The sequence below is a fragment of the Pundamilia nyererei genome, unplaced genomic scaffold (assembly GCF_000239375.1).
Source record: "Pundamilia nyererei isolate P.nyererei 1_Seehausen unplaced genomic scaffold, PunNye1.0 scaffold00018, whole genome shotgun sequence".
NCBI lineage: Eukaryota > Metazoa > Chordata > Actinopteri > Cichliformes > Cichlidae > Pundamilia > Pundamilia nyererei.
Genome location: NW_005187419.1, coordinates 5,154,911 through 5,167,518, shown reverse-complemented (window position 1 = coordinate 5,167,518; position 12,608 = coordinate 5,154,911). Strand labels below are relative to the sequence as shown.

At 39.5% G+C, this 12,608-nt stretch overlaps 1 protein-coding gene across 2 annotated transcripts in view; it reads left to right on the top strand.

The window, feature by feature from the left end:
• mybpc2a (myosin binding protein Ca) overlaps positions 1 to 12,608 on the top strand; it is a 64,038-nt gene that overhangs the window by 5,948 nt on the left and 45,482 nt on the right. For both annotated transcript variants that reach the window (XM_013909038.1, XM_005726272.1), the window contains exons 2-3: positions 11,094 to 11,129; positions 11,293 to 11,301. In XM_013909038.1, the coding sequence (XP_013764492.1) occupies positions 11,094 to 11,129; positions 11,293 to 11,301 (45 nt within the window). The remainder of the gene's footprint in view (positions 1 to 11,093; positions 11,130 to 11,292; positions 11,302 to 12,608) is intronic.

The window sequence follows — 12,608 nt, the reverse complement described above, 5'->3', positions numbered from 1 at the left end:
TGTGTGTGTGTGTGTGTGTGTGTGTGTGTGTGTGTATCTGAATATTGTGGAAAATACAAAAAATACAAAAATACTTTTGGTCACACCGTCATGCGATTTAAGGAAAGTGTAGCAACAGCAGCAGCTTGGCCACATGTGATTACTGCATATATTAATAAAAGAGTGAGTTGCTTTTATATTGGGATTAAGGTGCTTTACAGGCATTGAGGGATTCCCTGTTGAATAGCGTTCGAAAAATGCGTAAGAATTGGAGAGGATTGGACTTTCAGTTACTGAAAACATCACTCAGTAAGAAGCAGAGCTGCTCCCGGAGCAGAAGCAGCCTGACTGGTTGAGTTAAATCTGACTAATTCAAAAAGAACAGTCTCTGCTCCGAGGTTCATGATTTAATTACTTCCTGAATCACATTTATTTATTAAAACTGTTAAAAATGTATGGCTAAATTCCACTTTTTGAGGTCAACTTATAAAGAAATGTAAAGTGTTATGAAATGGGGGGTCCTGCACTTCTCTTTTTCCATCCATTGCCAAGTCAAACCCCACATACTCACATCTCTCTTTAAGGAAACGTAGCCCACTGGCGTTACATTGATTCAGTACACCCCTTGATTCAGTAGCTTGTAAAACCAACTTTAGCATCAATAACTTGAAAGAAGCATTTTCGGTATGACTTTATCGGTCTTTCATGTGGAGGAATTTTGGCCTATTCTTCTTTAAAACATTGCTTTAGTTCACAGAAGTTTGCAGGCTTTCATTTATGCACAGCTCTCTTAACGTTCCCCCACCTTAATGACTTTGTGTTTGACGAATGACTGCAAGGTGCCCAGGTCCTGTGGCTGCAAAACAAGCCTCCCACCACTGTGCTTGACAGTTGGTATGAAGTGTTTGCACTGATATGCTGTGTTGGGGCTGTACATCTAAACTTTGCTCTCATCTGTCCAAAGCAGATTTTTCCAGAAGTATTCTGGTGTGTTCAGATGCAACTTTGCAAACTTAAGCTGTGCTATTATTGTCTTTTTCTTTTTCTTTTTTTTGGGGGGAGAGGACATTTCTATTGGCTCCCCTTTTAAACGACCCATACTTGTTCAGACCTGTAATGTCTCAGGTGTAGCTCTTAGGCTTATTGAAGTTTCTCTGACGCTTGAATGGTCTTATTTTGGGGTCAGTTTGATGGGACATTCACTCCTAGGATGATTGTGGTAGCGTATTAACACGCACTTCATGTGTCTCCAGACCAACAAAACACCAAAACGTCTCCTTCTGGAGGTGCTCACACTAGCTTCTAATCTGTTGATCATCTGTCTCTGACTAGCAGCACCTGGCTGCTGCTTACTCCTACTTACTTGCTTAATCGTGTGGAAGCAGTAAAGGCGTAATTAGTTTTTTTTTTTTTTTTTACAAGAAAGCATAAAGTCCTGAAAAAAAACGTCCTTTTTTCACTTGACTGTATTTGAGATGCACTGAGTTGCTCGGTCTTTATTTACATACATTTGAAGTCTATGCTGTTCAAATTAGGGGTTTCCAAATTGCCTTGATATGACTGGAAACACCAAAACAAATGTTTTAATGTTGTTGTTTCAGTGTGATATGAATGTAATCCATATTTTCAGAAAAGCAATCATTGGTTTGTTAAAATCTGACATCAGACAGGTTATATGAGAGGCATTTGTCCAGCCGAGAGTTTGCACAGTCAGAGTAGCAGAGCAATTGTCAAAAGTCTGTCACAGTACTGTGTAGTGGCATGCCCATTAAGCACACAATGCTAGTAAGTGGACTGACCTGTATCATTCAAAAGTTCCCTTGTGGACATGTACCAAAGTCCCATCACACCTTTTCCTCTGTTTACCTTAAGCTGTTGATTCTGTGTCTTTGTGGGAAGTAATCCTAATCAATAAGTTATCTTAGATAGAATTATTTTATTCAATATGAGCACAGACACACATATGAGACAGTTTGATGTTGTGCAGCCCGTTAGGAGGCACAGATGTTATTTTTTTGCATGATTAAGATCTGCACTCTTTGGGGTTTTCTCTTCGGTCTGATTTTTTGAATCACCATCTGCTGACAAATGAGCTTTTGGCATCTTAAAGAAATATTATATCTCATGAATGACACAAGTACTAAAAATGTGTAACAGGAGAAAGATCCTGTTTTTATGTCCTGGTCTTCGTGCTATTTTGCCTCTGGAGCAAGTCTGACTCCAAAAAGTAAAAGCACAGCAACAGGAGCTTATAGTTTCACCTGACACACTCATCCAGACTGCAGGGCTATGACAGGGATGCTGTGCAGAATGGTGCCAGGATGCATTAACAAAGTATGAGAAGCAGGACTGTGTTACCACCAATTGGCATTATACTCAGCTGGAGAGGAGGCCACACTAGCCCCAGTTTCTGGTTAACATGTCTGCTGGTGCAATAGCTTACGGTTATAGACACGCTTAATGTATTCAGCGGTACTCCAACATGAAGCTTCAGCAGAAACAAAACCGTGTAATGGGTGCCTTTTTTGAGCTGCAGCAGCATCGGATATGTCAGTCACTGAGTTTAAAGGAGACAGCTGTTCAGTATCTAGCATCAAAACACACATTCTTATGAGGAATCTATGCCCTTTTTGGCTTTGTTCAGTGATGAGAAAGATTTCAAGATTCAAATGTTTGTCTTGGCCTGACTCCTTTGGCTTAACTGCCTGAATAAGCAGGAGGCGCACGCAGCAAAGGAAGGCAGGGAAATGTCAAGAGAGATTAACGAAGCACATTCCACAGAGGTTACCCTTCAAAAGCAAAATGGGAGGAGAGAGCGCGAGAGGCGGACGGAGCGAGGGAGAGAGAGCGCGCAAGAGCGAGAGAGACTGTCGAGGATCAGCGCAGAATTAATCTACTTATTGTTTTCAGATTTATGAAGAGAAACTAATATTTTTTAAGGCTAATTGCGATACGGCCCAGAAAACTTATAAGTTGCTGGTTCTTATAGTATTTTCTAATGCGTATGATTTGTAATGATTATAACATTACAGAGGAAATAGTAATATAAGTGATCTCTGGAATATAAATGTTTTTTAAACTGTCTTCAGTGCTGCGTGTTTCACTTGCGCTTCAGAGAACACAAGCACTAAGCCGAGTGTTTTCTTTAGTGCCGAGCAGATCAATACCTAAAGTTTGAACTCGACCATGACAAAGTCTTGTCTTGAGGTCAGTGTCAATAGGATTGATTAAACAAAAAAAGAAGCTCTAGCTTGCAGTAGCTTTATTCTGTATAAATGCTTTTCTGAGGCACGTGCAAGGGCCTCACCTCATTGGGTAAAAGAAGTGGCAGATTTATTATTTTTGTATTTATTTCATCTTGGTTTTACTTCGTGTAGGATCAAAAACACACACCTCCGTGGCTGAATAGGATCACTGTAGTCAAAATAAGATTGATATTTCCTTGTAGCAATTTATATTTGATGGTGTGTCTCTGCTCTGGGGGAACTTCTCTGGCCTTAAATGGAAAGGTCGAGACAGGGAAAGCAGCAGCTAGATCCCCATACAGAACAGAGCAGGCATCAAAGACCACAAATATGACAAAGTTAGATACATACAACATGACAAAAAGAGATGAGCTAGAGGTGAACTCCAGAGCTGCTTGCAAGTATACAGCAGCCATGGGAAAGCCAATTGGATACACAAATGGGCATTGACTAATTCATCTTGAATTGGGTCATTAGAGCATAGATTTGGTTTGCCAGCCCAAATGGTGCTGATTTGGATCAATCTCATTGTTCTTTCAGGGACTTGTACCTGCATGTAAAAAAAAGTAGAGCTAACAAAGTGATGCTGGGCTTTTATTTGCTGGCAAAAAATGTTATTACCTCTGGTTTAGGGAACTTGTTTTCAGGATGTAAAAATGCTGATGTCAGATTTTGCAGCCATCACAGACACATACACACAATGTCCTTTGGCATTGATGTCTTAGGCATTGGCCACAGCAACACTGCGTGACAAAAGAAAGATTTTTGAAGAACTACAGAGCCTGAGGAAGGAGGCTGGAGGGGTGGCGATGGAGTAAGTCACAAGTTACCTTTAGTTTGTGTGTTGCACCTTAATTTGGTTTGTTTTCTCTCACTCCGTTTCTTCTTTTTCACATGCTTTTTACTTTTGGCTAAGAGTTGAGCACCAGTACCGACTTGAATAGGTTTAGGAAAATATCGTGGTTTGGATTAAAACGCTCCCCTTCATCGCATTAGCTGTGAAAGCTGAAGAATGACGCTCAACCAGTTGTGCTCAAATGTGAGGCAAAAACGATTTTTCTCAGTGTTAATATGTCAGGACATGAAGGCAGCTGTGCCAAAGGACACATTGATCTTACCAAACAGCAATATTTGCAGGCTGGTTGAAGAAAATGTACAACAGCTAAATCTAATTTATAACTGGTTCAAAAACCAAATTAGAACATCAAACTGCTCTAAAGTGCACGAAGATGAGTAAAATATCTAAAGCATAACTTATATGGATTATTACGCACTATGTGGTGAAAGATTATATTCTAAGCACACGGAAAACTCAGGTATGCATACGTCTTTTAGTATCTGTGGTCAGATAGAAAACCCCCTACCCAGGCACTTAGCTTAAAAATCTCCCCTATGTCTTGACTTCAGTTTTATGACTTAATCAGTTTTTAGCCACAGTCATGAGGTGCTAAAGTCCTCGAGACGTTAAAATGATATAAGTGATAAGCTTTTGGTCTATAATTATGGATGCACTGTGCATCAAGCAATGAGTGTATTTAAAGAAAGTATTGGCAGTGGCAGGGTCAGCGAAAACTGAGTAAATCCTCTTTCAACACGCATCTCACATGGTATTTGTTAAATATAAACCATGTAGCCTATATCTCATCTCCTCCACCGAAGAACCCAATCCTTGAGCTGCTTGACCCCAGTTGGTCTGGCTCATTGTTCTTCTCTCTCCCAGTTCTAGTTTCTGCCTCTCTGCTCAGCCATTTACTTCGGAGGAGAGTGGAATCAGATTAAAGTAGGACAAAGAATTGGTGGGACCGAAAAGTGCTGAGAGTGACGATTTGCATTAAGTGAAAAGTAAGATGGAATGGAGACCGCAAGAGACATTATCCATTTAACAGATACCTGGAAGACAGGGAAGCAGACGGCTGTTGAGTGAAATTATCTAGGCCAGAGAGGACTGTCGATGAAGCGTGGATGGTAATGAGAGCGCAGATGGATCCTCGCAGACAGAGCCTTCATCAGCTGTGCATTACCTTCAGCATTAGCAGGGAGGGTTCAAGGGTTACAGTGATCCTGGTTGTGACTTTGCGGCTTGCTCACAGCTTTCTCAGAGCTGGACAGAGAGACCTGCAGTAGAGGAAGTGCTACAGGCGTGGGCTGAAGGAGAAACGGGTCACTTATGGATAATTAGAAAAGGATAAAATCGTTCTTTAAAAGCTGCACTAGGCAAGATTTTTTTTAAAAATAAAATATACCCATCTTATCAGCTTTGATCACAAAGTGGAGCTACAAAAGAGAACTACGTCACTAACCTTGACTAACTGAGATGCCGTAGATTTCCTCTTTCTGCACATTTCAAATATGAGTGTTTTGTGGGAAAGTAAAGCTTTTTTTAAGAGTACATTTCACATAAAATTTAGTTTCAGGGACAGATTGTAGGTGTGTCATAGGATTTAGCTCTTGGACCTCTTGAACCTAATGAAAAACATCTAGATTATCACTGATATGCCTTGAATGTCCTGGATCTGAATGAGCCATGTTATATCACTTGAATTTGCAATAATGCTACAGAAATCTAGCGAATGTTCCTCCTGCTGAATTCTGCTCTTCCAGCCTATCACACCACTATTTACTCCCTTTACTCAACTGATATGGTCTGAAAAGTCTTGCCAATGGCCAGAGTTCTCCATTGTGGGCTAGATTTTCTAAGGCCTGAAAAAAAAAACCATACTCAGAAGTTATTATAGATATTTGTGTCCAGTGATGCCAAAAATATGTTGCCTGGCTCAGCTTTAACGGGTAATCAAATAATGTTGCAGCTGGTAAATGTGGTGCCAATTTCAACTGAGTTACACAGTTATGGGTAGCTTAATCTGTAGGCCTAATAATATGTCATCTGAAAGGTCATTACAGCAAAGCCTTAAACACCAGAGCTTTCATGTGTTTCCCAGCTTGATTTTGGATGTCGTGTTCGCTATTCCCTGTCGTCAGCAGGCCTGATTTCTTTTTGAGCTTGGTATCAGAAAAAATCCCCCAAAAAACAAAAATAAAATGAAATAAAAACAGAAAATGGATGCTGGGTAGTTTTCTAGAAAGTGAGCATCATCTCTTCCAGACTGGAAATGTTTTATTTGCTTGAGAGTTATTTTAAAAGGTATTTTTACATTCTATTTTTAGCTTCTGACATTCAAAGCCAGACTAAGTTCTTATATTTGTTTTTATTTGTATTGCTTTAATATAATTTTTTCTTATTTTTTAAGCTGTACAGCACTTTGGTCATCTGTTTTTCTTTTAAAGCTGCTCATAAATAAATTCACTTGACTCGGGGCATCAAATCATTTCCACAGTATGTTATAATGTTTCATATATAAAAACCCAGCAAAGTGAAAATTAGTTAACTTTCATAAAAATCTACTGGAGAGATAATATTTACCTGCTCAGGGTTGCATTTTATTATGCTGTGTATGTAAATGGGTTTAGTTATCTTTCACTCCTTGAAACATGTCAAGAAATGTCAGATAACCATGAAAGAATCTGCTGAATTTCCCACTTTTTTATCATTATATAAAAAAGTATTTTGTCTTTTATTTTGACTTATGGCAGAAAAGAAAAGAAGATACAAGACAAGAAAAAAAAAAGCTCTAAGGTGATTTAATGTTAGCTAATGCTCTATCTTGGTTTTCCAACACATTAAAGTAAGATGGTGTACATTGCAAACCTGCTCAGTATCAGCTCTTTGGCATCAGTGTGAGTATTTTATGCCTCAGGGGGTGTGCCAAAAATAATTCACTTACTTATCCAAAGGATTGCCGAAGTACGCATGCAAATTACTTGGCTCTCTGAATGAATAGATCGGCTTGTCGAGTGGGAGACCTGTCTGGTAGCGCGACAAGAAAGATATCCTACTGGCCTCTTAGCACTCAAAGCTTCTCATTTTCAACATATTAACAAATGAGCACAAATGCGGCCGGCCTCATAAACAGCAGAGAAGGAGTATTGTATTGAGAGAAAGATTGTCTCGCCGCTGTTTGACATTTCACTTCTTGGAAACAGAAGCAATCTGTGTGTCTTTTACACTTCACGTGCTGTCTGTTTTTTCACGTTTATTGCCACTTGCAGCTGCCAGTGTAAAACGTCCCTTGTACATCTTTAAATATTTTCTCCGTGCTGCATTTTGGATGCTGGGTAATAATTTGCATTTTTTCACCCCTCTATCATCATCTGCATAAAATGTTTCACCTGGGATACACAGAAAAAATCTAAAGCGCTTGCTGATACTACCCTCATGATGCAAACTACCTAAATGGGAAAAAAATAACCAATCCAGAGCAGTGAAAAGCTTATAAATTAGATGTGAAAGGGTGATCCTGATAATGTATAAAATCCCTGCGTAATCATGCAGAGAGGAGGTGGCAGTGACCTTGAAGGCTAAAAATTCTTTTGTGAAACCTAATTTACTGCACAATGAACGGTGCTGGGTGCAGTGGAGGAAACTGCGCAGAGACTGGTGAGTGTGTCACTATCTTGCTTGTTTGCGGTGAGACAGCACGCAGCTACAGGGTAAAGAGATCTTATACCGTACGTTTGTTTTAAAAAGCCTGTGCTGTTTTGTCATCGTATTTTCAAGTTATGATGTAAGGGGGGAAGAAAAGGTTGTCAGTTGGGATGCAAATTAGCAAATCTAATCTCCTCTCTAATGTGTCTCCAGTTTATCACGTGACCAAAATGTTTGTTTTATTCATCTGTTGTTTAGGACGCCTCCCATTAATGCCTGCAACTGCAGATTTAGCTTTAACCGCAGTGACAGTTCTAAGATGTCACACCACATATAACATTTCAAGACAGTCAAACCAGAGTCTCTGAGCGTCAATATCTTTCTCTCATATCTTGACACCAGTGAACCAAAACTCTCATTCACTCTCATATTGCTGTGCTGCTGCTCCGCTGACACTGAATGAAGCTCCGACTGAGATTTCATACGATGACAGCTGAAACTTTTACATCTAAGAAAGCTGTACAGAAAAAATAGAAAGCTATAGAACTGCTTTTAGTCAGGAAACGCTCTTTCACCATCAAACAATGTGAGGAAAATGTACTCACACTCGGCTTTCCTTCCTGGGTTTTATTAATGTGCAATTACAGGTGTACAATATAGTTTTTTATTACAATTCTATTCATCCAACTCAGGGTTGCATGGGGGCTGGAGAGGCAGGGTACAACCTGGACACACCATGCATGCTTACACTTACACCTACTGCTAGTTTGGAAACATCAATTCATCTAACACTCATGCCATTGGACTGCTGGAGAAAGGCAAAGTACCCACAGGGAACGCGATGAAAATGTGCAAACACCACACAGAAAGGCACCAGCTGGCCTGTGGAGTCAAACCCAGGACATTCTTACTGTGAGAAGGAAGTGTTAACCATGACACTATTGTAGAAAACTGTGGGAGAACTGTAGAAATTCTTTTTTGAAAGGCTTAGTAAGAGGTAGTTGCACATTTGAGACCCCAGACATGATCTTTGAGCAGGTACTGTGTGTTGTACCTTGCAATAAACTGCTATAAAAATTTGCTGTCTATTCATTTAGTTTTACATTTTCTATAGACTGTTGGGTTATGATTGCTTCAGTAACGCTTGCCTCGCGCTTTGCTACAATCAAAACCCTGTAAAACATATCAAAATGGAGCTACATCATTGCTCAGTCCTTTCTATCAAAAAGACAATAAAATAATCATAAAAATGCTTCACTCCGCTTCATTTTCTGTTGCAAATTTGGGGTCCACTTCATTCTTGTTAACGCTGCCTATGAAACTGGAAGTTTGCGACTGAGAGTTCCCCTTTATTGATTATTTCTTTTAAAATTCTCTGATGGCAATAGTTGCACAACTGCTGTGCAAGTTATGATGGAGTTACAACGAATATGCATAGATGGTAACGTGTCCTAATCGAGTAAACAGTGTAATAAATTGTTTACTGAGGTGATAATGGAAACAGTAAAAGAACAGCTGAACAGTGTAAAGATTATATTCAATGCAGATTCCTTGACAATAAAGAATGTTATTGTAGATTACAGTAGTCCGATTGTAAAATAACAGTTTACTGCTGGCAAATCAGCTGCTGGTATTTCACTATAATTTAACAGGGAAATTTCTCTCACTTTACTTTCATGTTATTCTGTGGGGTTTAAAACCTTTTATGAACAGTCTTTCATATGAAATTTTCCTCTGAGAGGCTGTGATATTTCCTTCAGTAAAGTGAGACACCAGCGGGACTCCTGTGCATAGCGCACACTTTCTGAGTTCCAGCCGTCTTTGGCAAAACGGTTATATTATTAATCACACATATCTGAAATCAGCACGGGGCTGTTTCCATGGTGATTTTGTGACATTTATTTAACGCCCCAGTTGTCTCTCAGGGTGAGAATTGTTTCTCAAAAACAAAACCTCCTCCCGTCTTCGGTTACATCATGTTGAGTCAAAGATTAAATCCTGCCAGCAAACACACTGACATCAAGGTACCATCCCTGAAAAACAGAGGACCAGACGAGCACCTAATAAAGCAAAATTCAGTGACCGACTTTCCCTCTGATTTCGAGGGGGAGAGAGGTGGGAAACATGGTTCAGCAGGAGCCTAAAGAAAGTTTTAACTGCCTGCTGTGCCACAGATCCTCTCAAGGATTGAAGTGCTGAGAGAGGCATTAATAGATTGCTACATGAAAAACAAACCTTATCCAAAATAGAAGTGTTGCCTCCCCTTCAGTTTGCCACACATGGTATGCCAGCCTTGATCACAACCAGAGTGCCAAGGCTGAGCCTTGATATCTTAGACCCACTGTTAAGTAGGCTCATGGGACGCTCTGCCGTTCCAGTTGTGGCTTCTCGTTGGTCGTTCGGAGAGATGATAGCTGTCAAGATGATGTCCTTATTCATTTCCGTGGCTCAGCCCTTTAATAAACTTTGCCGTCTCAACTGTACCTCCCTGCCACAGTGAAACCTTCTTAACATTTAAACAGGGGCCCTAATGAGGGCGCAGACCTGCAGAATTATTTAAATGGATGGTTAAGATGCGAATGCTGCCAGAGCTGAATTATTACTGTGCTACTGTGTGCTTTAGTTTGTCTGGCAGACAGAAATTCATACCTAATCTGCCATCTCATTAAACACCCTAGAGCTTCTAAAGTAACCTAGATCTGCGATCCTGGAACTTTGATGTACTTATCCTATCAAAAGCATTTTTGTCTTGCGGCTGCCCCTTTCAGACTTTTTTCAAGCCCAATTATTCCTCATGATCGCTGACAAAATTGCTTATATTTATCTCAAGCTCACTGTTTCTGTAAACTGTGGCTCATTTGAATCATGCACTATTCCCTCGCTGAAATCCAATATTCTGTCTTTTGCCAGCGGCAAACCCTACAGAAAGCAAGAAGAGGTTCACAAAGCAGGGTTGCCGTTTCCCTGTGCGGGTACATGTGAATGTGTGTTTATGTTGTTAAAATGAAACTGTTTATTTTAAAGTGTATTTCATGTGCAGTGTGGTGTATTTATGAAGGTGTCTGATCACTGCTAGGAAAAAAAAGAGTGTGTCCCTGCAGAGTGGTTCCCAAAACCTATCTGAAAGCATCTGTGTTGACGGTGTACAGCTGAATGTAAGAAACAGAATGATGTTTTGCATTTTAGATAAATATAGCGATAAACAAGCAGCCCTCGGTTATATTAGTTATTGTCTCGTGAGGATTCAGATTACAGGATGTGGCTCTTTAAACATTTTACCGAGTCTCAGCTCTGAAAGACTATCCAAACGCTGTGCTCCTAGTGTTGTATGATATGAAATAATGAGGACGTGCAAATTAATTTACATAATTGTTGTTTAATTGCAGCAGCCGAGGGTGTTAAGGATGCAGCAGCCCCTGCTGGTAAGAGCCTTCATGACATCTAAACTGGGCCCACTAGCTGTGCTCCAGATATCCAATTTATTTTTTGAGTAATGCATACAGTGGCCACCCACTCTAAGCAGAACATGCACTGGAAATATTTAAAGAAATGCTTCTAATATAATTTTTTTCCTCTCATTTACAGATGACAAGGGTAAGAAACCGGCGTTCAGTGTTGGTTAGTCTCTGTGTCACGCAGACTGTCTGTAGATCATCCTCATCTTTCTCATCCTTTTCATCATCGCTGTCAGCTTCATCGCCTTCATCCTCATCATCAAAATAATGTCTTTCCTTCCACTGATTCAGAGATGTCAGGAGAGGAGGAGGGTAAGGTTTAAAGATGAACCCGAACAAACACAGAAGCAGTGAACTTCTGTGGTGATGGGGTTGAGTGTGGAGATGCATGATCACACACTTACACACATGCACTTGAGCAGTTCAGAATTCCTCGGTAATCACTTGTTAAAATCTCGAGCAGTGAAGAAGGTGTTTAATTCACGGGTAAGTGTCACACCGTGTATACACGAGCCCGTCTATATGATATTTTTGGCTTTATTTAAATCTGTGATTACATGCAATGGATACAGATGAATATTTGCCTTTTAGCTACATTTATTTACTGGAGCAATATAGCGTTCCTAAATTAAAGGGAACAGCTGAGGACTTCAACCAATTTTAAATCAGTTAGAAAAAGATAAGCTGGCACCTTATCAGCACAATATTTATCCTGATATTAGTTTATTTATTTAATTAAAAAGTAGGTTTTGTGTCTGATTTTTTGTTTGCAGCTTCTACATGTGTACCTATGTTTAGCTGATATACAAAAAAGTGTTTGTGATTAGACAAAATCCAACATGGAAGACAAATCGCCCCTTTTGGTTTTTCCAGAGGGGACATATCCAGAGAGGAAAACATTAAATTTAGTATTAATTGCTGCAGGTAAATTGTAATACAATTAAAGGCATTGAAATTCAAATCTCTAAGTTGCCATGGCTACAGAAATTCTTGCCTATTTCCTCATGTTTTAAATAGCATCAGTACTACTACTGTACTACCAATGCCGATAATAAAGATATGAATAATTTAGAAAGTAAATGTGTTTGGCAGAGCCACTGCAGAAGTCTGAACTGATGCTATCTGTGCTGCTAAATAAAACTATGGCAGTGAGTAGGACTAAACAATTTACACTGGTGTCATGAAAATAGAAATGATTTTAATCAACTTCCACATTAACATCAGTTGTTAATCCAAATGTCAGATAACCTGTTGAGGTTTTACTGTTTTCGTGAAGATAAAGGTTCACTAAAATAACCACTATAAAATAGACATAATACATGTTTTACTAATGGTTAAGAATGTTAGAAAACAGAATGGAGATTCTCAACCTGTTAACCTCCATCTTTTACATGGAAGGAAGCTTTTATATTTACATTTTAACATTTTCTTGTTCAATATGACTTT